General features: G+C 42.9%; 1 protein-coding gene across 14 annotated transcripts in view; it reads right to left on the bottom strand.

Moving 5' to 3' along the window:
* Window positions 1-26072, bottom strand: part of phactr4b (phosphatase and actin regulator 4b) — a 51004-nt gene that overhangs the window by 5599 nt on the left and 19333 nt on the right. For 7 of the 14 annotated variants that reach the window (XM_036973969.1, XM_036973972.1, XM_036973970.1 and 4 more), the window contains 9 exons: window positions 17853-17961; window positions 17709-17753; window positions 9299-9460; window positions 8874-8954; window positions 7481-7984; window positions 4885-5238; window positions 2925-3068; window positions 1323-1848; window positions 793-1082 (listed from right to left, as the gene is read on the bottom strand). In XM_036973969.1, the coding sequence (XP_036829864.1) occupies window positions 793-1082; window positions 1323-1848; window positions 2925-3068; window positions 4885-5238; window positions 7481-7984; window positions 8874-8954; window positions 9299-9460; window positions 17709-17721 (2074 nt within the window). In that variant the 5' untranslated portion in view covers window positions 17722-17753; window positions 17853-17961. Of the gene's footprint in view, window positions 1-792; window positions 1083-1322; window positions 1849-2924; window positions 3069-4884; window positions 5239-7480; window positions 7985-8873; window positions 9018-9298; window positions 9461-10507; window positions 11393-14222; window positions 14473-17708; window positions 17754-17852; window positions 17962-20186; window positions 20207-26072 lie in introns of those variants that run through there. The other 7 variants (XM_036973974.1, XM_036973979.1, XM_036973966.1 and 4 more) reach the window with 7 other exon arrangements.

The raw sequence follows: 26072 nt of genomic DNA, 5'->3' as shown, positions 1-26072 counted from the left end.
CTCATGAAAGCCAGTTTTATCATAGCGCTTGATTGCTTTTGCAACTGCACTTAAAGAAACTTTCAAAGTTCTTGAAAATTCCCACATTGACTGACCTTCATGTCTTAAAGTAATGATGGACTGTTTCTCTTTGCTTATTTCAGCTGCTCTTGCCATAATATGGACTTGGTCTTTTTTACCAAATGGGACTTTCTTCTGTATACCACCCCTACCTTAACACAACAAAACGGACTGGCTCAAACGCATTAAGGAAAGAAATTCCACAAATTAATTTTAACAAGGCACACCTTTGAATTTAAATGCATTCCATTCCACCTCATGTAGCTGGCTGAGAGAATGCCAAGAGTGTGCAAAGCTGTCATGAAGGCAAAGGGTGGCTACTATAAAGAATCTCAAATATGAAATATATTTTGATTTGTTGAACACTTTTTTGGTTACTACATGATTCCATATGTGTTATTTCATAGTTTTGATGTCTTCACTATTATTCTACAATGTAGAAAGAAAAACCCTGGAATGAGTAGATGTGTCCAAACTTTTGACTGGTACTGTATAGGTATCATGTGCGGCTCAATTGGTAAGAGTGCAGTGCTAACAATGACAAATGAGGGGTAAATTCCCTAGGGATCAATAGTCACATACAAAAAGTGTATGCGCTCACTCTACTGTAATTCACGTCTAAAATGTGTCTGATAGGTGGCATATATACTTTTACAGTATTTTAAAGATGCTGCTATATCTGAGTATAAATGTTTATCCATAAAGCAATTCAAGTGAGACAGAGATACATACTGGGTGGAGGCTCATCCTCCTCATCCTCGTCTGAATCTTCATCTTTATAGCGCACTGGCCCGTCCGAGTCGCTGTCGTCCCTTTGCAAGTCCTGCTGTTCTTCCTCCTCCTCCTCCTCCTCCTCACTGCTGTTGGGTCCCTCAGGGATGACATTGATGCTGGGCTCTCCCACCATGCACCTCCTGCTCCGTGGCTCCAGCTCTGGCTGGGGCAGCTCCCCATCATACTCCTCCTCCTCCTCTTCTTCATCCTCCTCCTCCTCCTCCTCCTCCGAGTAGTCATCCTCAGCCCTGATAGCATGAGAAATGGAGCGATGGAGACCAGATGAGTTTTCAACAGAAATAGGAAAAGCCGTCAGTCACATATTGATGATAATAAATCTGATAATAAATCATTGGCATTACAGAAAGATTGTGTGGCTAGATCCTTTCATATAAGGTCTTGCCAACTTTACATCTATTGTTTCAGGTGTGATTTTTACTCAAGTCTAGAACATGGAGGAAATACCCACAGTGACATATAGGACTCACAGTTTCAGAGGCTGGATGCTGACGGCTAGGGGCCGGCTGCGGTCCCCCTGGTACTCAGGCGGTGTCTCGAAGAGCAGGGAGTGAGCTGAGCGCTGGGAGCCGTCGGGATGTGGCTGGGCCGGGCCGGGGCTGGACAGGGCCCTCTGGATCATGATGTGCAGGGGGACGGGGGACGGCCGCTGGGGGGGCTCACTGGTGGGGCTGGGGGGGTCAAAGAGCAAGGGCTGGGGGATGGGATGTTGGTAGGAGTGCTGGTGGTGGAGGTAGTGTGCTTGCAGATGCTGGCGGGGTGGAGAAGGGGGGATGTGGTTGGGTAAGGGCGGGGACGGGGGAGGCATCTGGAAGCCTGCTGAGTGGTTATGATGGTCCTCAGGAGAAAGCAGGGAAGGGGAGGGGGTGGAGACAGACTGGGTGGACGCAGACGGGTCCTCCGGGTTGCGCTTTGTGACAGGGGTGGTCCTCTTGGGGGGCATCGGTGGGGAGGGCTTAGTTGGCACCAGTCTGGTACCGGCCTGGGTGAGGTTGCCTGTGTGATGGAGAAACAGTTTATTGAATGTGTCACACACTGATAAACACACGTTCACTTACTTTATTAACCTATATCTGGGCTTTCAACTGCGGATCAAGTGAGTGCACAAGCTTGTTAACGTCTCCATTTACATGTAAGATCGAGCCCAAGTAACATGGGTGAGTGCACATGAATGGATATACACACCCAGATCACATGACTGAGTCCACATGAATGCATAGGTCCACAAATCCAGGTCACATGACTGAGTGAGGGTTTGAATAAGTACACATGCACTAGAACACACACAGACCATATACAAATCGAATTGGCCAGTATGCATCCATCGCTTCTTAGCATCTCTGAACTGAGAATTATTAAAAAAACTCTGTTCAACCAAGCTGGAATAGACATTTTGCGATTGCATGCAAACCTTTAAATACATAAGCTCGATGCAGTTGCTGGTGAATGTGTCAACATGAAATAGCTTTAAAATACAAAGCCATGGAGACATACTGCATTGGAGTACAATAGATCACAGCAGCAGACTGATTGAGCGCCAGACATGAAGCATACTGGACTGGATTTTAACATCTGCTTTAAACAGTCAAGCCCCTCTCCTTTCTCGCTCCAGAGCAGATGTGTGGATTAGCCTTTATGGGGCAGCCTGGTCTGCGCTGGGCTGCCACAGGTAGCCATCACGGGAGACACTCAGTTACTCCCCCATTCACATGCCAGAGGTAGTAGTACACATATGGTGGTCAGACGCCCACGTACACCCACTTACACGCACACCTCACTCAACCTTGTTACGCGCATGCAGCCTAACGTGGCATGAGCAGGAGAGAGCACTCAATCCAGGCCGTTATAGGTTAGTCCATCAGTTGCATCCAGGTAGCGTTTGGCATGAGGCTTTTCAAGTCAGGATAATGAAATATGATGACGCAAGTAACCAGAAGGTTGACGTTAACAGGGGTGTGGCATACAGCCACACATACAACGCAGGCTTGGGAAGACGTTAGAGAGACAAGGTGGGCACCGTTGCTGCGGCGATGCCAGTGAAGAGGGGCATTGGTGGGCATCCTTTGTTTTACCTGACCGCAGGCCTCTGCCATCCCGCCGGCACAGGTAGACAGGGAGGGACAGGTAGACGTCATAGTCGCCCTCGCGTTTCCAGCAGGACCAGTAGAGGGGCAGTTGGGAGTCATTCTGGTTCTCACCCCCCTGTAGAGTGGAGGCTGGTAGGGGATGAGAGGCACGACACACATGCCTTCAGCTCTCATATAGGCTGGCTGAATGTATACACTGTGTATAGGGTGACCAGACGTCCCTGATTACCAGGGACAGTCCCCAATTTTAGTGGCCTGTCCCCGGCTAGAGCTGCCCACCCCAAAATGATCCCCGATTATCCCTCCGAAAACAAGATGCAACTGTTGATAATGAGTTTTATATTTCAATAATCAAAACACTGTATCCAGTCAGATTTGCATGTACAAATTGTCTATCCCTGTACCAAACTTGTTTGACCATTTATGAAAACGTTTGATCATTGATACAAATATGTAACCACTTCATGAACAACCATGCCCACCAGGCTGCTAAACAAGTGATTCTGCTAAACAAGTGATCCATTTCTGTTAGAATTAAAACAAGTATTTGAAAGGAATATAGTGAAAATTGATAGTTAACTATAGTTCCATACCATTGTTTCTTATATATTTTTGCACAGCTAGCCCCATATAAAAAAAATCCATGATTTTCATTTCAAATATCTGGTCACCTTAACCTTAACTACACATACACCAGGATGGTGTTCATTTGGGCACACCGTAGCACAACATTTTAAATACAGTCCAGGAAGTCCTTCCTGGTTTCAGTCATTTTTTTTTTTAACGTGTGGTGTCTAATGAACACGACCAAGGTGGATATGCTTACACTTAACGCACTACCAGCACCCAGAACAAGAGGGTTTGCGTAATTAGAGTACGTGTCTAAGTGTCTGAGGGGCTTGCCTGGGCTGTGAGAGGGGAATCAATGGGGAAAGTGAAGAGGTAATCAAAACTCCTTCAGTTTCGGGCCCTCTAGGTTAGCTGGTGAAGTAATCACTCTGTACCTAGCTACCTGTTAGGAATTTTCCTAATTAACTAGTGGAATACTTTTGAAAACAGTCACTACTGGCTCAGCTAGCATTCATATACACTTTGATATGTTTCAACAACAGCTGGGCAAGCAATGATTGCAAATTCAGTATCATGTCGGATGGTTTAATACATCAGAATTGTTTACATAATGTGAGAGCTGAAATGTCTACATACATTCTAGAACGTACATTTGAAATAGCTTGAAAGACTGTAGGTGGCAAATAGGTGACACGAGTGCATGGCAAATGACTTCCAAGCCTATCAGCTCCAGGCTAAACCAACCAACCTACATGTAAAAATGACACAGGAAACTAGAGGGAATATATGCAAAAAATGTGTTTAAACAGTCCTAAGGTAATAGGCGTATCAGATCTCAAAGAGAACAGTGAATAAAGTCGGGCTCCCCTGACAAGAAACGCCCCTGGTAAAAACAATAATAATATTGCCTCCGTATGGAGCTGAGCAGCAGTAGGCTCAGAGCCACCAGAGTCAGTGTTGTCCTGGGAGAGATACAATGCCAGGGAAAATCTGCTCTGCTGCTGCTGTCTAAAATAGTTCAGTCTTATTAAGTTATCGTCTAGGGAACAGCTGCTGGAGCCACAGGGATAACATCATTATAAAGATGAGCGGCAAAGTGTGTGTGTGTGTGTGAGATAGAATGCGCGCGACGTGCACATGTCCCTTGTAGTAACGCCTATGCATGTAACGTGAGTCTTCTACAGACATGTATGCATGTGACACTTAACTACATGTTACGTGAGGAAGCTCCACTGAGTGAATGTGTGTGTGTGCATTGATGCAAGCTGCACCTGGTCTCCTCTGGCATCTCATAAGCTAATTCTGCCATCCTGTGATTAAACAGGCAGCTGTGGTCCCTACTACTACAATCACCACAACTAGTACTACTACTCACCCAACATGGCAGCATTAACGCCCCTGTTGACGGGCTTGGGCAGGGGGAGGGGAGGCTGCTTGGTCGCCTGGTGGGTGGAGGATGGAGCGAAGGACACTACTGCTGAAGATTGGGGGTTGGCGCCTGCAGAGGAGACAGTTCGGGCAGGCATTGCAACTGCAGAGGAAGAAGAGGAGGAAGAGTACGTGGTTGCAGGGTGGTTGGATGGGGTGTGGGATGAGGGTAACCCTTCGCTGCCGGGCTCGGGGGTGGAGCTCAGCCACTTGGGGGGCATAACGGACTGTTTGGGGGACAGAGACTCTCGGAGAGTGTCCCGCAGCAAATCTGGGTCAGGAACAAAATGGCTCTCTGATTCTGCAAAACACACAGCACACAAAACACGTTACATAACTTACATGTGTTAAAGAGCACTATACATTTAATAACTAATCATCATCATGAGAGACACATGAGCGCATGTGTCAAAGACCGCACACACAACAACTCACTACACACTGCTAGCCTTTTTTGGGTGCTTTTGGCTCTTTAAAAAATGGAAAAGATACTATCTCATCTCTAAAAAACAAATGTTTCAGTCTTGGGTTGAAGCACTGAGCCAATTTGTGCCATTCACTCAGTCACTCTAGTGTGTGTGTCAAAACACTTGTATGAGATTGTCATTATCAGGGGATCCGCTGTGTAGATAAACAGTGCTGTAATTACAGTACTAAACCCCCATTCCCCTAGCCCTCCACCCTGCTTCTTATTATCCCACGCCATTCCTCAAAGCTGAAGTTTATTTATAGACAAGTCCTTATCACATGCTGATGTCACAGAGAAAATAGGAAATAGTGCCTTCAGAAAGTATTCACACTCTTACTTTTTTCAAATTTTGTTGTGTTACAAAGTGGCCTTTTTTTGACAATGATCTACACAAAATGCCCTAATGTCAAAGTGGAAGAAAAATTCTAACAGTTTTTTTAATGGAAAATAAAACCATAATATATCTTCATTAGATAAGTATTCAACCCCTAAGTCAATACATGAATCACCTTTGGCAGCAATTACAGAGTCTCTGGCACACCTGGATGGTACAATATTTACCCATTATTATTTTTAAAATTATTCAAGCTCTGTCAAGTTGATCATTGCTAGACAGCAATTTCCAAGTCTTGCCACAGAGCCGATTTAAGTCAAAACTGTAACTAGGCCACTAAGGCACATTCAAGGTTGTCTTAGTAAGCAAGACAGTGTATATTTTGGCCTTGTGTTTTAGGTAATTGTCCTGTTGAAAGGTGAATGTGTCTCCAAGTTTCTGTTGGAAAGCAGACTAAACCAAGTTTTTCCTCTCAGACTTTGCCTGTGGTTAGCTCTATTCCATTTCCTTTCATCCTAAAAAAAAAAAAAATAGTCTTTGCCGATGACAAGCATACTCATAACATGATGCAGTCACCATGCTTGAAAATATGAAGAATGGTACTCCGTGGTGTGTTGGATTACAGGTTTCCTGAACAGGCTTCCTTCATTGCATTCTGTCATTTATGTTAGTATTGTGGAGTAACTACAATGTTGTTGAGCCATCCTCAGTTATCTCCTATCACAGCCATTAAAATCTAAACTCTAAACAGTTTCCTTCCTCTCTGGCAACTGAGTTAGGAAGGGTGCCTGTATCTTTGTAGTGACTTATTTTGGCTTGCCATTACAAAAGGTTTGAACATTTATTGACGCAAGACTTTTCAGCTTTTCATTTTTCTAGAAACACATTTCTAGAACCATAATTCCACTTTGACATTATGGGGTATTGTGTGTAAATCAGTGACACAAAATATTAATTTTACCCATTTAAAATTCAGGCTATAACAAACGGGGAAAAAGTCAAGGGTGTGAATACTTTCTGAAGGCACTGTAGGTCAGAGAAAACCGAGGGAGAGGTAAAAGGGGAGAAAAGGAGAGGGAGAGAGAAAGCGAGAAGATTAAGATATTAAGAGTATAAGATCTAAAAGAAACTCAGTGTTAGCTCAGTGTGTAATAGCTGGAATGGTATCAATTAGCTTTAGCTCTTCAGCAGGGTTACGGTTGAGCTGACAGGCATTAGCTTTTAAGGACAGGAATGGTTAAAACGATAATGCCGCATTAATTACAAAAGGAGGAGAGGATGAGCTAGTCCCTCTATTCCCTTCGGCTCCCGAATAAGACGCATAGCTGGAGCAGGACTCTGGGGAGCAAAGAGGCTCCGAGACTCGTGTCTATATCTGGGGCCAAACCAGAGGACTGAAGAGGAGGAAGATTGACTGGAGAGAGGGCAGTCAGAAAACCAGGCTCCAGGTAGAAGTTGCCCTTATGCAAAGATCTAGGATCGTTTTCAAATCTTCCATTAGGGGGGAAAACACAAACCGTAGATCAGTGTCTAAGGACAGCTTCACCCTACTCCACAGAATAAGGCCGCGTGTGTGTCAAATCAAATTTTATTGGTCGCATACACATATTTAGCAGATGTTATTGCGTGTGTAGCGAAATACTTGTGTTCCTAGTTCCAACAGTGCAGTAATATCTAACAAGTCACAACAATACACACATATCTAAAAAGTACAATAATGTGTTGGTGTTAATAGCTCACCTCTACGGGCCCTTCCCTCCTCTGCGGACGCGTGCCGGGGGAGGGTAGGTTTCCATGCGGTCTCAGCAGGGCGACTCCTCCTACCGTCCTCTGATGGCGCCTTCTGCAGGCCCGGCCGCTTGTCTCCGTCAGAAGGGTGGAGTCTGCCCCCGCGTCTACCCTCCTCCTGTCCCATCCCCTGCACCATCGCCTGGCCCTGCCAGGCCATGTTAGACTTCCATTCCCCCTCCCCCTGGGACCCTCCACCTCCTCGCCGGCCCTCCTCCTGCTGTCCGGAGCCTCTGGGACCACCCTGGCGGTCTACGTCCGGGGGGAATCGGACCCTGCGGTCCTCTATCTGGGGCAGCCAGGCTGGGTTAATCTTAAAGTCTGAGGGGTTCATCCCAAGGTCTGAGGGGGGTCTTGTCTGGTTTTCCTGCCCTCTGCCCCCTCCACCACCACCCACGGGCAGGGTGTGGCCATTCTTCACGTAGGACTGTTTGGGGCTGTGAGGATCGTCCCCTTCTGTCACAAAAATGGACACAAGCAGTGAGACTTTCCATACAGAGTCACTCACACATAAGAAGATCTATAAACTAGCACTACTTTGAGTCACTAACAAAGTGTGAGGGAGGGGTTAGTCAGAAATCTAACAAAGCCATTATCTCTACTCAAAATGTTCTGCATATTTGAGTATAAATGGTCAAACTTAATTGGCTTGTTGAAATAGGGCACATGATGGACTTTTGGATTGGTTCCCTCTGTGCATCTGGACATGATTTCACAGGCCCCTTCAGAATGAGAGGTTTTAGAAAGGTGTCCTAACTGCCAACCCCTTTGGACCAGAGCTCTGGCCATGGAGTGAAATATGTTTAATAAACGGGCCTCTGCAACACTGACGCCGGCAAAGTGAGTAAGAGCACAGAACACACTGACTTTAAAAGCTATTCCGCTGCAGTGCGCAACTCGTTCCACTTTCCCCAGCTCAAGAAAAACACCATGTAATTTTCTTCCCAAAATATATAGTTATACTGTTGAAAAGGAGCATGAGAGTGAATTTGACTTTCTTCAACTGCCATTGAGTGTGCTGAACTTGAAGCTGTTACTTATCGACTATGCTGTCTGTGTAGGTGTGATAGCCCTGGACTTTTGTCTGATAAAGATAAAGCCATTTCCAATTTGCTCCCTCCCCCTTGGCTGCCATAACCCTTAAATGTTTGTAGATCTGAAGGGTCTGGATAGGTATATGCAGGGTAGTGGTGGAGCATCCACCATGTTGCTTACACTTTACAGATATAGAAACATTGAAAATGTTAGGTGCAAGAGAAAGGAGTAGGGAGCCAACTGGAACTGGCTGATTGAGTCATGTGGGGATCAGGTGAGTGAGTGACATCACCAGTGGCAGCACTCTTACCATTCTCTGAGAGCTCCTTCAGCACTCCCTGTTCTATAAGCTCCTGCCTCGGTCGCCTCATCGACATCTTTCTCTCCAGAACTGCCGTCAACACACAGAATTTAAGCCAGTGCATTAAGGCTCTGAGTTTTTTTCTTCAGATTTCTTCCAGATAGCATATAAAACCGAAGATAATATTTCAAATTTTAGTGTGTCATTTCACGTTCCAGAAGTCAAAGATGTAAGTTTACAGATCTTCAGATAAAAAGGATATTATTCTAACCACTATAACAATTGTTTTGTTTAAGCAGACTGAACTGGACACACTAGAAAAGGCCATGGCATGTACATATCACCAGGAGACAGGAAAACACACGAAAGGCGTTTGATAAAGATTGAATGCAACATGTAAAAACTAACAAACACAATGAAGCTGGAACACAAACCTTCTGAAGTTTCCGTAAACTTCTCGCTGCTTTTCTTCTTCCTCCACTTCCATGGTTTGAAGATCTTGCCAAGGGTAGAGAACTTGCCCTTGCCCTTGCATGGGAGAGGGGTGCTGTCCCCATCTCCCTCCGTCGTGTTGTGCAGGTGGTCAACTTCATCAACTGGAGCAATGGAGTCAGAGAGAAAATAATGGAGAGTCAAGAAACATTGTTGAAATATCACAACCATAACTGGGCATCTACAACATAACAGCAGCACAGAGAGCAGAGGTAACCAGAGCCCTGACATTTTCACAGTAGCCTAGCTAAGCTCTAACTCAGGCGAGCAAAACCTTGTGCACCAGCTGCTGTTTAGCCTGGCCCATGCACTCCGAGTAAAGTGTAGTATTATAGCATTATCCTATAGCCTAACTGAGCTAGACTGACACCCATATGCACCATGAGTAAAGAACATGGGAGGGCCAGGCTCATTAGGAAGATTATTATCTTTAGCTCAGAGCTCTGGGACTGTGTGTGCTTTGGCGGGGTGATGGTGAAAGCTCATGTACTCCTCCACACATTCACAACCAAGTCACCAACAGCTTTGGGAAGGGAGAGTCCCTCTTGCACTGGCCTCCGTCCATAGCTTCCCACAGTCTCACATTCCTCCCTACTGGGAGAATATTGTTATCAGCCTTTCAACACCAACAGGCTATGTGGACGCACACACACACATTTTTCACTAACAAATACACCTTTAAAAATAATTGGGGAGGTAGGACTCGCTCTTTGGCCTGAGTGCGTCTCTTTCCAAGACACGCACAGACATCCAGCTGCCATGGTAACAGCTCAGCTGACTGACAGGCTGACAAGGTGCTGAGCTTCACAAGGCCTTTCACAGAACATCTCTGTGAGCCAGGTTCCTCTAAGGTTGAGGTTTTAATTCAGCAGACATAATATTTACTGTGTATAAGGGCTGGGGCAAAACAACCAACCAGTCCCACAAAAACAGGATGTCCTGGCAATAACACAACTATAGCAATTCGGTTCACACATCAACACACGCTTAAAATAAAAAACACTATTTTCCAGCTGCTGATGGGCAGAGGTAATCATATTATACAATACCTTCCTTCAAAAGACCAGAAGTGGAGATATAGGAAACATGTCAAAAGGTGGAAATGGGCTCCAAAGCAGGGTCATGGAGGTTATATTACAGAGCTAGTCTACCTGGGTAGGAGCTCAGGGTCCAGCTTCCATGGTGGTGGGACTTGAGGCACCATGCCATGAGGAAGCAGAAGGTTGTGTTCAAAAACTCAAACTCTTGTCCCGAGTCGATCCCAACACCCTAGGTAGGGAGGGGCTGGGGGCGGCTGTGACAGCGCAAAGACCCACAGCAGGCTGCTAAATCACATGCAGACAAAACATAAAAGTTCAGAGGCCAGCTCCAAACCATATACATCCAGCTCCTTAGGAAGTTACAAAAACCAGTGGATTCAGGTTGATGTCCAAAGAACGAGTTGCTAAATGCAGTTGTCTGTAACACACACTCCCCTGGTTCTCCTACACTTAGGCACAGCAGGCTCTGGCAGAGCGGTCTGCCTCTGACAAGGAAAGCACGGCAGGCAGGCAGGTCAGCTAAAATCCACTCAAGCAGGACAAGTGCTGGTTGTGCTGGGCCGACACACTCCAGATCCACAGTGGGTTGACTGACTGATACTACCAGAAACACACAGCAGCAGAACATTCACTCCATTCAGCTGGTAGCAAGAAATACAGTTGATCTTATCCCAGAGATTGGAAAGGTGACCAAATGGATCCTTCCTATACCCAAAAGGGTGCCTGAAGAGTGAGTGGAGGTCCGGAATGTGTAGGCTGTCTGCAGCTGTGTGACTCGGACAGAGGGTGAGGTCTGGGAAACACAGGGAGGAAACAGCACTCCACCCTGATCCTAACTGTGACAAAACAAAGACAACCTCCACCCCTCACACATCTTACTGTACTGGACATGGAAAAAGAGAGCCTGTTTCAACTGATAGCCTGCATTGTAGGCTATAAAGCACACAGGACATAATATTAAGTGATAATGCCCGAGAAGGCGGTGTTTGGAGGATATATTGGCACAGGTGTTAGCAAATTGTGCCAATATATCCTTCAAACATCGGCTTTGAGGGCATTCACACTTTTATACAATGGGTCACCAACATATTCAAATAATGATTGACATATTTTAATTAAAAAATATATTTTGATCAATTTATTCATACTATTTCATCCTTCCACAATATATAGTCCTGACACAAATCTAGAGTTGCTACCCAAGCTGGCTGGTCGTTCATTCTATCGGTTCGGTTGCTGGAGACGTGACCCAGTTCAGTCTAAATGTTCCATTGCTGGCAACGTTCTTATCCCTTGCTTGCTAGCTAGGCAACTACGGCTAACTTACAGTGCAGCCAGAAGAACAGCAAAATAGCTGCACTTGAATTTGTTTAAACGCTTTTCTAGTGACATTTATTTGTACGCATCCGTAAAAATGAGCTAATGAGGCACAATTTCACCTGGCATAGAAAATGTGCTCACTTGTCAGGACACTGTTGTTCAGAAGAGATAACTGTGTTCCAGCTTCAAACTGAAGCTGGAAAGACTGCAAACTAGCTGCACTTCATTTTGTTTAACATTTTTTCAATTGACATTTCTTTGTATATATCCATAAAAATAATTCAAGCTGATTCATGATTTCGACTGGCTGAGAAACGCTGCCTGCCTGGCTGTCCCGTTCCGATTCCCGACACGTTCATTACTATGGGACAGCTGAAGATCAAATTTGAATATTGAAACAATGTTGCAAATGTCAGAGAGACAGAGAGCAAGGTTTATACAAATCTCCGAGGTTGAAAACTAAATGTTAGTCAAAGAAATGTGAGAACGTCTAGATGCTTTTTATAGTCGAGATCAAATTTATAAATTGCCTTGCTGGGCTGATGAGACAGAAATCTGACAGCGCAATCCACTATGTAAAAACAAAGGTCTCAGAGAGGTCTGGATGACAAGTTCAAAGTGAATGATGCAGTAACAGCCAGGATACCAGGCTAGACAGTTATGTCCAATCAGGAAGCCAGCCCATCTAGAGCTTGCCAATAAGGAAACAGGGTCAGACTTGGTCGTCACTAGTTATGTTACATTCCCAAATAAGAAAAAAATAAATCGCTCCTCAACCAAAATAGGGAACTAACAAAATGAGCCTCTGACAACCAGAACGAAACAGATGGGGTTTTAAAATGGGTTCTGAAAGGCATCCATGGGGGTGCCTACTGACTGGGTGCTGGCCAAACAAACTTGAGTAGGGTCTTAAACACCCACCATGTGTAGTGTAACGGAAATGACTAGCTAGTGGCTGAAGTCTGACAATTTTTACGGCCTTCCTCTGACACCACCTGGTATAGAGGTCCTGGATGGCACGAAGCTTGGCCCCGGTGATGTACTGGCACTACCCTCCCTTGCGGTCGAAGGCCGAGCAGTTGCCATACCAGGCAGGGATGCAACCTGTCAGGATGCTCTTGATGGTGCAGCTGAAAAACCTTTTGAGGATCTGAGGACGGCATGCCAAATCTTTTCAGTGTCCTGAGGGGGAATAGGTTTGGTCGTGCCCTCTTCACGACTGTCTTGGTGTGCTTGGACCATGTTAGTTTGTTGGTGAGGTGGATGCCAAGGAACTTGAAGCTCTCAACCTGCTCCACTACAGCCCCGTCAATGAGAATGCGGGCGTGCTCAGCAACTGGACATGAATATTTATAAGATAACCTTTTACCCGAAACGAGAAAAGTATTGCCAGGAGCAGGTTAGTTGAAAGATCTATGGCATAATTTTGTATAAGCTAAGCTGTAATGTTGAGTATGGAAACATTGTTATGTAACATATCTTGTGTAAAAAAACGGTAGTTAATTATGATCCAGGTTTAGCCTCAGCCCCTTAACTTGCAGGAGCAGTCAGGTGAGCATGTGGTGGAGAGCAGATTGAGTTGTTTTAAGGGCCTCAGCAGCAGGCCCGCTGCCTCAAGCAGCCTGATCACTTACATAAGAGTCTGTTTCCGCAAAGAAAGCCCACCCTCTCCCTCACTTTCCGTGTTTTGAAATGGCTAGTCACTTTGACTAGTCACTAGTGGGTGGTACCAGAGGTAATTCCAATACCTAAAGTTTTTTTGGTTGAAAAGATAGCCATTTCTAAACCTGGTTTTGTGTACTTGCACTTACACACTGGATCGGACTGGCTATCTGGCATTTCAAATGCCAGATGGGCTGGTTGATTTTTTGCCTAGTGTGCCTGTAACTTGTTATTGGCACACTATGCTGATTACTCGCTGGTTGCCATACTTCATCTCTATAAAATAATAATAATAATAATACTACCCAATCTCTTAGGCTTAACCTCCATGGGATAACAGACCACAACAATACTGGGGGAAGGGGGATGCAATGGCTCCAAAAAAGCACATAACGCCCTACACATTGACAGACAATCCTATTTCCAGTAATCCCTCAGAAAAATGTTTCAATATCTCAGTTTACTGCCACAAACAGTGAGGCATGTGTTTGTGGGGCTAATCTTTTTGTTTTGTACACATCACGTCAGAAGGGTATCCTGCACTCAGTAATGTGGGTGCACGCACACACATAGCTGATATTCATCCACATGATCCCAGTGATTTTTAACATTTCCTGTGGTAAAGAGAGAAATAAAGTGTGCAACATTGTTGATTACACAATCTCCTGCCCCGCCTCTCCGTTGCCCTCTCTCCTTCGCAGCTAAGATGTTGAAAAGAAACTAGAAAAACTGAACACTAAGGATCGTATTAGAAGTGCTTGAGTGCATTTATAAAGGTGCTTGTGTGTACTTGTGAGACTGATTATAGAGCATGTGTATGTGAGTGAGTAAAGGAAAAACTCACCGCTACGGTGGATGTGTTGGTGTTGGTCCTGAGCTGGGGTCTCCAGAGGAAGGCTCTGTCCCATGATCCAGCCCCAGAGGGGCCTCTTTTCCTCTTTCTACCCAGGAATAGGCACTCTGTGCTGGGCAGAGGAGGAGCACACCTGGTCCACAGCTTGTTCAACCAAGTTCCTTGGTATCCTCTTTCCCGGACACCTCTGTCTACTTTGCCAGAAACTCTGTGCGACTTTCTTTCCCCTCTGGTATACTCCTCCCACTCTCCCTCCCTCTTTCGGTCTCCGTAAGACCTACCCTCCCTGCTCCCTTGAAGTGCTCCCCACCCTCTCCCTTTCTCACTGACCCTCCCTCCTTGGGTTTCTGGCCAGTCAGAATTCACAGACGGATGCCTATCATTCCTTTGAGCTGCACTTGTGGTGTATAAATATGCGCTTGTATTTTAGTGTGTGTGTGTGTGTGTGAGAGTGACAGAATTTACCAACATTCTCTGGCTAACCTCTCAGGCTTTAGTCCTTCATATATGCCCACCACAGTGGGATCCGTCTTCACAGGATCTCTTTCCACTTTGAATGGGGCACTCAGCAGCTTTATAGACCAAACCAGTAGTAATGAAAGTAGTTTCAGCGGTGGGCTCTGACTGCTCATGTGACCTGGCAGTGGCCAGATCCAGGTCAAAGGTTAAATAATGACACCCACTGAGGTATTCATATTCTGTCTCTATGGAGCCACCATATGGATGTACAGCATGAGCAGGAGGCTCCTAACAGCAACTCTCCCAGTAGGGCTGAGAGGTGTGAGTAGTCACAGAGAACTAAAAGAATGGGCCACTGTCCGAGAGAGAAAACACCAAAATTGGGAAAAAAATATAGAAAGTAGTACCTTCTCTCTCTCAATTCCGAAATTAAATTAGAAATTGTTTAAACCTGGAAAACCAGAGCAGGTACAAAGCTACTAGCATGTCCTTTGGGAGAGATATCTATTTCTATCTGTGCCCTCTGTCAATGGAGATGTAGTTCAGATAGAGAAAGGAGGAAGTGTCTGCTCTGAGACCACACAGCATTCCATCAGCAGAAATGTCACTAGTACTGCTGAGGAGGTCATGGGGTGGCAGGTAGCCTAGTGGTTAAGAGCAGAAAGGTTGCTGGTCTAAATCCCGAGCTGACTAGGTGAAAAATCTGTTGACGTGCCCTTGAGCTAGGCACAACCCTAATTGCTCCAGTAAGTCGCACTGGATAAGAGCGTCTGCTAAATTACTAAAATGTAAATGTGAAAAATAAATGCAATATGCTTCACAAAAGCCTTCTTTACATTCTCTTCCAGTCACCACTCAAGAGCAATACTGAGACGATACTGGTTCGTTCCATGTCATTTCAGCAAGCCATGACAACCATGTTTACCTGGTCACTGTTTCAAATGCTAACTTTTAAGCATGAGAATGCATTACATAGGATATGAAGAAACAATACTCTGAGCCGCAGCTGCATACTATACTGAACAAAAATATAAACACAACATGCAAAGCATTGGTCCCATGTTTCATGAGCTGAAAGAAAAGATTCCAGAAATTTTCCATCTGCACAAAAAGCTTGTTTCTCTCAAATTTGTGTACATCCTTGTTAGTGAGCATATCTCCTTTGCCAAGATAATCCATCCACGTGACAGGTGTGGCATATCAAGAAGCTGATTAAAAAGCATGATCATTACACAGTTGCACCTTGTGCTGGGGACAATAAAAGACCACACTAAAAAGTGCAGTTGTCACACAACACAATGCCACAGCTTTTAAGGGAGCGTGCAGGAGGCTCCTAACAGCAACTCTCCCAGTAGGGCTGAGAGGTGTGAGTAGTCACAGAGAACTAAAAGGATGGGCCACTGTCCGAGAGAGAAAACACCAAAATATATAGAAAGTAGTACCTTCTCTCTCTCACTTCCGACATAAAAATGCTGACTGTAGGAATGTCCACCAGAATTGTTGCTGTAATGGATTGAAAACAAAGTCACTAAAAACAGACACCCCTTTATTATTATTTTTTAAACCAATTTGTTCATGTATTTGTCTGAATTCATCTAAAATTGTATATTCTACATGCTTTAGTTTAGTAGTCCATTAGGCCAATAGATGGTGCTGTTGCACTGTGGTAGTCAGGAAAAACAGCAAGTTCTGGCCAAGTGCAAGTACCATTCTTCAAAATAAAGAAAGCACCAGAACTTTGCAGATGTAAACTTGTCCGTTCTTTTTAACAGAACTTCCAAAAGTTCTAATATCAAAAAAATATGTCATAACATGCAATTGAATAACTTTGTCAAGGTATTATCACGTTATCTGGAGTGTGGACGTTTAGTGCAGACAGTGCGGGCGCCTGAAAGAAAGACGAATTTACGGTGGTGCCACTATCTTAAAGCTGAATGTATTGTTGTCAGTTTTCTTTATTGGTAGCAGTTTGTAGAAAAACATTCAGTTATTTATGTTTTCATATATAAGTGTTTCTATTGTATGAACATGAAATACACTGTGGTTTTCATGTGAAATCATACAGTAAGACAGGGTTATTTGTGGAACATTTTTGAATTCTGCTTTAGGTAAAGTGGATTTATGCTCTGTATTTTAAAGTGTGCACTTGTTTGATGTTAATGTTTTAAAAGTACGAAGAAGAAAATAGACAATTGAACAAGTGAAAAAAAACATTCTGAATAAAGAAAACACCAGAACTATTTAGGTAACATTGCCAGAGAATGTAATGTTAATTTCTCTACAATAAGCCGCCTCCAAGGTCACTTTGGGGCCTATTATATTGGTTCCATTGTGCTAGGCAAGCTCAATCAAGCACAGCTAAAGTATTTGCTGATTTGAACAGATGAGGTCTCTGACCTTCTTGGGCTGTCTCTCTCGGGTAGGAGCATTTGGCCATTAACCGAAAGGTTGCTGGATCGAATCCCAGAGCCGACAAGGCAGAAAAGTCTGTCGTTCTGCACCTGAACAAGGCAGTTAACCCCACTGTTCCCCAGGCACTGATGAAGTGGATGTTTATTAAGGCAGCCCTCCGCACCTCTCTGATTCAGAGGGTTTGGTTTAAATGCGGAATACACATTTCAGTTTTACAACTGACTAGATATGACCCTTCCTTTTCTCTGCTTCTGAAGATGGAGTCTGTAGTTGTACGGCCCTTTCTCACTGCCCCACATAAACTGGGCTGGCTTCCAGAAAGCAGGAGACAGAGCTGGGCCAATTCGCATGAGCCCGGAACCTGTCGACCTGGAAAACAGACTGGGCCAGGCCTCTTCAGCAGGCAGACGGAACTGAAGCTCAACACACAGACTGGTGCTAACAAGAAAGGGAGGGAGCCTGTCTCCCTTGCCTACAGCGGGCGCCATAGAGAACTGAGCTGTCTGCTGTGCGCCGAGTAGCAGCAAAAACAAACTGCCCCATAAACACACCCAGGTCTATATTGCACTACTACACAAACCACAATGAAAAAGAAGCCAAACTTACCACGATTTTCCATTACAAGGTCTGAGGCGCAACAGTCAACGGTTCCTGAAAAAGAAACGGCAACATGATTTATTAGCCTGCAGAGGTAAATGGCAAAAGGTCAACTTTAATGAGTAGCATTTATGTAAAACTGAAAAGATGTACACTGGAGAAGGTCATTGGTGTTGGGAGGTGGTGGTCTTCAGCAGCAGTAGGTAGGTCTGTGGGGAGAGGTTTCAGGCCTCCCTGGAGATGCCCTCTCGGCTCAGTCCCTCTGTCCAGAGAGAGCACAACACACAGTCAGTCACACACAGCTGGGAGGGGAGAGCATTTTACCAGTTTTAAATGGGGATTGATAAACAAGTGACATTCCACATAAAACAACACTTAAATATTTAGAGTATTTGGAGTGAGGAGAAGGGTAATGGCATCACTATGACACGCAAACACACATTGTCTTGACGATTGTTTGAAAAATGCATTTTTTTCCCTCTTCAGATCTACATCCAAATCTGAATTCTAAGCTAGTTAATAAAAACAATTAGCATTGAACACATTGTGGTGTGTGGTTACACACACACACACACACACACCTCTAGCTGCAGCTTGGTGTGACAGTGTCATAGCCAGGGGGACAATATTAAACCTTGGGAACAGAACGGGAGCACGTTCGCAATTTATTTTTAGTGTCGCCAACTCGAGCAGATCTGCTGTAACAGGGACCTTTTCAGGGAGAATGAAGGACAAGCACAGGAATGGTGTGCGTGCGTGTCAAGGGAGAGATGATGGAGTGTCAAGGGAGAGGTGAAAAAGTGTGGGTGCAGGTTAGGGTTGAATGGCGGGAACCACCCAAAACCACTCCCTTTTCCCAGGTTAAATAACTGTGAGAAACTAGAAAATTATAATAAATTATTTATATTAACAGCATGACGTTAAACTTTTAATATGCAATGTCTAAACCTGGCGTCCCTATGGCCTTCTCTCTGCAAGATCAATCATAAATGCTCATGGTGTGGACAGACCATCTCAGACCATCTGATCATTTATCACTCCAGTGTTAATCTGCAAAATTGTAATTATTCGCCTACCTCCTCATGCCTTTTGCACACAATGTATATAGACTCTCCTTTTTTTTCTACTGTGTTATTGACTTGTTAATTGTTTACTCCATGTGTAACTCTGTTGTCTGTTCACACTGCTATGCTTCATCTTGGCCAGGTCGCAGTTGCAAATGAGAACTTGTTCTCAACTAGCCTACCTGGTTAAATAAAGGTGAAATAAATAAATAAATAAATAAAATGGAATGCAGTTCACACCGCATGTTGACCCATCATGGTAACTTGTGACAGGTATGCTTACATTTGCTGCGGCATAGCATACTGCTACAGGAATACAAGGACCGAATGCACGTATAATTTACACATCTCCGTCTGGCTTTCGGTGATCAGTGGATTTTAGAATTGTAAAGATTTTTTTTATTGCAGCTGCAGTTTTAAAAACAGCCTATCACTCTATTATCATTGCTTTTAATCAGAGCATGCACGAGCAGACTCTCCATCAATTCCCTTCAAATTGCAGGAAAATAGATAATCCTGTTCAAAACATCCTAGCCTACCTCTTTCAGGTAATACATTCAATGCAGTAGTAGCCTTACATTTAGCTAATGAATGATGGGTTATGCATAATAAGCTTATAAACTTATAGCCTCTGTCTCTTTTGCAATACACATGCGCCTGTGCTCCGCTGCCCTCTCCTTAAAAAACCCTGGCAGGAAAAGCTAGACTAGAATAGCTTGCTGGACATTTTATATATATTTTTAAAATGTTTTATACGAATAGACTATTTGAAGAGGGCTGCAAGTTCGTTTGCCGAATGTTAAATACAACAGTCAACAGAACTGATGTTTAGTTTGAAAGAAGAGCGAACGCACGATGGCGGTAGGCTGTAGCAGTTATTTAGTCAGACCCATAACCATTCAAATCTTTGTGAAGGGAAGTGAAAGCCATCCGCATCTAATTCTAGTCCTATATTATTCAAGCATGTCATTAGAATGATAAACATAAAGACAACTCAAATAATTTAATTTAGCTTAACTGTTGAAAGCGAGGAAGGAAAGAAACAACAGGAGGTAAGGGGTGGGCTAGTAACATCAGGGGAAATATTACTAAAAGGTACAGTGCCTTCAGAAAGTATTCAGACCCCTTGACTTTTTCCACATTTTGTTTACAGCCTCATTCCAAAATTGGTTAAAGTTTTTCCCCCTAAAATCTATACACAATACCTCATAACGGACAAAGAGAAAACAGGTTTTTAGAAATGTTTGCAAATGTATTAAAAATAAAAAACTGAAATGTACATAAGCATTGAGACACTTTGCAACGAGACTCGAAATAGAGCTCAGGGTGCATTTCCATTCATCCTTGAGATGTTTCTACAACTTGATTGGAGTCCACCTGTGGTGAATTCAATTGATTGGACATGATTTGGAAAGGCACACACCTGTCTTTATAAGGTCCCACAGTTGACAGTGCATGTCAGAGCAAAAACCAAGCCATGGGGTCGAAGGAATTGTCCGTAGAGCTCAGAGACAGGATTGTGTCGAGGCACAAATCTGGGAAAGGGTAAAAATGAATTTGCAGGGACCACGTTAGGTGTAATGTCTTTGTGTGTGGTGAATGAGTGAGAGGTAAAATGAGAAAGTAATGTAAAAGGAGAAAGTAATGAAAAAGCTGGAGGGACAGTAATAGTAACTGTTCTGTCTTACAACACAACCTAACTTGCTGCCCATTCAGAGGCCTTATATTACTACCATCAGATCATTTCCTGCAACCTCCCACCATGAAATAGTTATGACTTGCTTATAGTTGAGAATGTTTGGGCTATAGTCTTACTTCTGCTAAGGCACAAAGTTACAAGTACAGTGGTTAACAAAGGTTAACCTCATGGCAGAGACACATAAGAATGACGCTCCATCCCAGTAATGCATGTTGGTGCTTGGTATGTAATTATGGTATGTAACAATGTAAAGGCTTGACCCTGAATCAGTCTGCTCTGTTGAAGTCTTCTATAAAAAGTTCTACAAGGAGGGAGCCAGCGCTGCTTTGCCTGAGTCCCCAACAAGCTGTGTGCTACCAATAAACGACCTGCCAATGTCTTCGAAACAGGTTCTTCATGGTTTACAACAGGTATTCTACAGGTACTTTAACCATGAAGTCATTGTTCCAAGTGTCATTTTTGTAAATGTGGTAAAAAAATATTTTTTTAAAGACATTGGAAGGCCAGCGCTCAATAGCTGTGAGTCCTACATTCACACAAGGACTCACTCTAGGGTTGGGCGTTCAGTGAATTGGCTAGCAGAGATGTGTGGGGGGGAATTTGAGAATTGAACAACATTCCTATTTTGGAGAATGTGTGCGTCAGTGGAGAAGCCAGCTACGACCGGTCCGTTTTGTTTCATGTTTGTGACCTCATGAAAGACAATACAGCCACATTACCCTAACTCTGTTTATACAGGGTCCTCAGTTATGAGGCTTGCATCTAATTATTGTATAAAATGAATGAGTAAAGATGAAACTATTTGCAAAATTATGTAATGTGATGTTAACTTGTTGAGGATAGGGGGCAGTATTTTCACTTTGGATGAATTGCGTGCCCATAGTGAACTGCATCAAACTCTGTCCTAGATTGCTAATATATGCATATTATTATTACTATTGGATAGAAAACACTCTGAAGTTTCTAAAACTGTTTGAATTATGTCTGAATATAACATAACTCATAGGGCAGGCAATCTTCCAAACAAGAAGTGAAATTCTGAAAGTTGGGCCAACTTTGAAGTCAAGATATGGATCTGGAAGCACTTCCTACGCATTCCACTAGATGTCCTCATTCAGTAGAAAGTGTAATGGAGCATTTGCTGTGAACTTTGACCTAATGGGAGGGAAAATAGTCAGTGTCCAGACAGAATGCCATTTTTTTGTGGCGCATTTCTCTGTGGGTGCTACGGCTGTTCCATTCGGCTCCAGATGAAAACGTATGATCCGGTTGGAACGCTATTGGATATATATGATAATAACATCCTGAAGATTGATTCTCTACTTAGTTTGACCAGTTTATTTGACCTGGAATATATATTTTGGAAGTTTTCGTGCAAGTTATCTTGGACCAGCAGTCAGTTTTTGTGCACGTGAGCTGAAAGTGATAGCAAATGCAGCTACTTGGACACTAGTATTGGACATTATGGAACAAAACAACGATTTATTGTGGAACTAGGACTCCTTGCACTACATTATGATGAAAGATCAAAGGTGAGGGAATATTTAGGTTGTAATTTCGTATTTCTGTTGACTCCAACATGGCGTTTACGTCTGAGCGCCGTCTCAGATTATTGCAATGTTAGGCTTTTTCCATAACGTTTAAAAAAATATCTGACACACTGGTTCTTAATGCAACCGCTGTATCTTTAATTATATGTAGAACATGTATCTTTAGTCAAAGTTTATGATGAGTATTTCTGTTATCTGGAGTAGCTTTCTATAATACCTCCGGATATTTTGGAGGAATTTCTGAACATAGCATCAATGTAAACCGAGATTTGTGGATATAAAAATGCATATTATCGAACAAAACATAAATGTACTGTTTAACATGTCATATGACTGTCATCTGATGAAGATTTTCAAGAGGCTAGTGATTCATTTTATTTCTAATCCTGCTTTTGTGATTTTATCTGTGGCTGGAAAAAATGGCTGCGTTTTTTTCTTTGGTTTGGTGGTGGTCTAACATAAATATATGTTGTGTTTTCGCTGTAAAACATTTAAAAAATCTGACATGATGGGTAGATGAACAAGATGTTTGTCTTTCATTTGAGGTATTGGACTTGTTAATGTGTGAAAGTTAAATATTTCTAAAGAATATTTTTGAATTCCCTGCGCCACCTTTTCAGCTGAACGGGAGGGGGTGGAGGGAGTTCCTGAAGGGAACCTTTAAAATTTGAGAAAAGTTTAACTAAAGTCAGTAGCCACACCCAAGTGAATAGACATTGGTTGGAAATGATGAAGCAACCCCTTTTACATTCTTGGATAAAAGCCTCCGTGACGAAAAGTCAACTCAGTTCCAAATAACGGGAGAACATGTCCTCCACGTCGAAAAGGGCTAATTTAAACTCTACAGGCTGGGAAACGAGAGAGCTTGCTCCACACGTGAAATGGTATGAACTCTGAACTATTGATCACCTAAAGAAGAAGTGCATACTAAACTAGCATAGCAGACTGCAGCTGAACATATGTGCAAATCTAGTACGAGAACAATGACCGACGAGGAAGCATCTCCAGAGTGAGGTGAACCTCTCAGACCACGTGAACCTCTCACATGACGACCCGGAAGATTCCACAAAGGACAAGGGCGACATCGACTGGGCAAACCATAGTCTTACATCACCAGCTCAAATATCGCAGCCAGCTTCACGTAAATACAATGCATTGCTTTTCCAAATGAGCGATCGATAGTGGCATATGTATTTATGTTTCCCAGGTCCGATAAAGACCCATGTTCCTTAGTCTTCCTTCCAAAACCCACTTCTCTTCATCGTGTTATAACCAAACTATTTTTGTTTAGTCCACTAGGGACGGTATTTAATGTATCATGTTATTATGTATTGTATATTCTGTAATTGTTTTATAAATTAGTAAATAAATAATTAATGTGTATTGTTGATTTATAAGCAAAGGCTGGGTTCGTGCAGATAACCAAGAATTTTACGACGTTCAGATGAGACTGATATTAGGTAAAGAATAAATTCATGACAGATTGACTGCGATTTATATAAAAGATCTTCAGATCTTTAAGAGCGGATTCGGGAGATAGCCGCTCTACATAAACGAATGCTTCCGTGGTGCCCCATGTTATTAATGGTTTAATTGTTGCATGGTTTAATTCAATCACGTAATCAATTAAACGTTAGGTAATTGATTTGAAAATAGCATGTCATCTCATTTAACCATAGTATAGACACGACAGCGGTATCCAGATTTTCATACCGTCCTACCGTTTCTGTACCAACAGTAGTGTTGAAATATACCGTATGCGTATAGGTAAGGGTCTTTCTATTAATAAATGGGGCCAATGTGTGACATTGAGATAAATATTTCTAAGTGGTGAAAAAAAAAATGTCAAAGATTTCATGCAGTTCCACATGTGTACTTGATGGAATAAAAGTGAATATGCAAAATTGGTCCATATCTCCACCTATACAACATAGGTCTAGGACTATAGATCCTTTAATAATAAGTCTACCCCCTCCCTTTTCGAACATTCTGTTAAAAATCGCGCAACTTTTCAGCGTCCTGCTACTCATGCCAGGAATATAGTATATGCATATGATTAGTATGTGTGGATAGAAAACACTCTGAAGTTTCTAAAACTGGTTAAATCACGGCTGTGACTATAACAGATTGTGTGTTTCATCGAAAAGCGCAAGAAAAACTGCACTCTGAAAGCTAAAAATAATTTCCATGCGTCACTTTCATGGGTTGTTAAAAGGGCACAAAATTAAGTATGGACCTGCATGCAATTCCTACAGATTCCACACGATGTCGCCATTGTCGTCATTTTCCAGGGACTTTTTTGTTTGTAAATCCAACTAACTGGATTCAATTTCTTCCGGTCTCCGCCAGGATGTTGTGAGGTGCACATTTTCAGCCATTGATTTGAAGACGAGGAGCTATTGAATACACATCGCCCTGTAATCATTTTGATAGATTATAAACGTTTACTAATACCTAAAGTTGGATTACAAAAGTATTTCGAAGTGTTTTGTGAAAGTTTATCGTCGACTTTTTTAATTTAAAAAAATGACGCTGCGTTTTAAAACAATGTTTTTTTCTGAATTACACAGCTTCCATAGAAAGCTATTTTGGGTATATATGGACCGATTTAAACGAAAAAAAGACCCAATAGTGATGTTTATGGGGCATATAGGAGTGCCAAGAAAGAAGCTCGTCAAAGGTAATGAATGTTTTATATTTTATTTCTGCGTTTTGTGTAGCGCCGGCTACGCTAAATCTTTGTTTACGTCGCATTCAGGCGTTTTGGGGTGTTGCATGCTATCAGATAATAGCTTCTCATGCTTTCGCCGAAAAGCATTTTAAAAATCTGACTTGTTGGCTAGGTTCACAACGAGTGTAGCTTTAATTCAATACCCTGCATGTGCATTTTGATGAACGTTTGAGTTTTAACGAGTACATTTAGCATTTAGCGTAGCGCATTTACATTTCCAGGTGTCTACTTGAGACATCTGCGTCTCAAGTAGGAGCAAGAAGTTAAGCGGGGTTCATACAGACGCGCTCCAGCAGGTATATTTCACTGGTCATCCCCAAAGCCAACTCCTCATTTGGCTGCAAAAATCACCAAAGCTGGAGTCTTATATCTCCCTCACTAACGTTAAGCATCAGCTGTCAGAGCAGCTTACCGATAATTTCATCTGTAAATAGCCCACCCAACTACCTCATCCCCATATTGTTATTTATTTTTTGCTCCTTTGCACTCCAGTATCTCTACTTGCACATTCATCTTCTGGTCATCTATCACTCGTGTTTAATTGCTAATTATTTTGCCACTACGGCCTATTTATTGCCTTACTACATTTGCACACACTGTACATAGATTTTTCTATTGCGTTATTGACTGTACGTTTGTTTATCCCATGTGTAACTCTGTGTTGTTTGTGTCACACTGCTTTGCTTTATCTTGGCCAGGTCACAGTTGTAAATGAGAAATTGTTCAACTGGCCTACCTGGTTAAATAAAGTTTGAAAAATATAATAATAACATTGGCTAGCCAAATTCATGGACTTTCAGGGAATTTTTCAAGCACTTAAATTGTAATTGTAAAGGACGTCAATGTTGTAGAATTGTATATTTTATATAAATCGTACACATAGGGCCTAATTGACCCCCCCAAAAAGAATATATATATATAAAAAATGTCATAGAGTATGCCATTACCACTAAGAATAATGCATGTCAATGCATTGACATTTTAATTATTATTATATTTTAAAATCTGTGACAATAATGTGGACCTTGCCTGACAGATTGGATGCATGCATGGTGATTTTCATGTAGCCTATGTGGCCGAGGGAGGCGCATAATAAAGCCATGAATAGCGGTATCATTAATCTCACCATCGCTGTTTTTATAATGAGAAAGTGACCAAAAAACTGTTTCCTTTTTAATGGATTTGACTGGAATGCCAAGTGAAGCCAGAGTTTCGCAACACCCAACACCCACACAAACGAAAGTGGCCACATTTATCACCAAAACCGATCAAAAATGAAATCACGGACAATTAAGGGAGCAGGGGAACATAAATTGGCTACAATAATTA

Source organism: Oncorhynchus mykiss, chromosome 3 (assembly GCF_013265735.2).
Source record: "Oncorhynchus mykiss isolate Arlee chromosome 3, USDA_OmykA_1.1, whole genome shotgun sequence".
NCBI classification, from domain to species: domain Eukaryota; kingdom Metazoa; phylum Chordata; class Actinopteri; order Salmoniformes; family Salmonidae; genus Oncorhynchus; species Oncorhynchus mykiss.
Note: the sequence above shows the minus strand (reverse complement) of the source record. Positions and strands in the feature narration are given on the sequence as shown.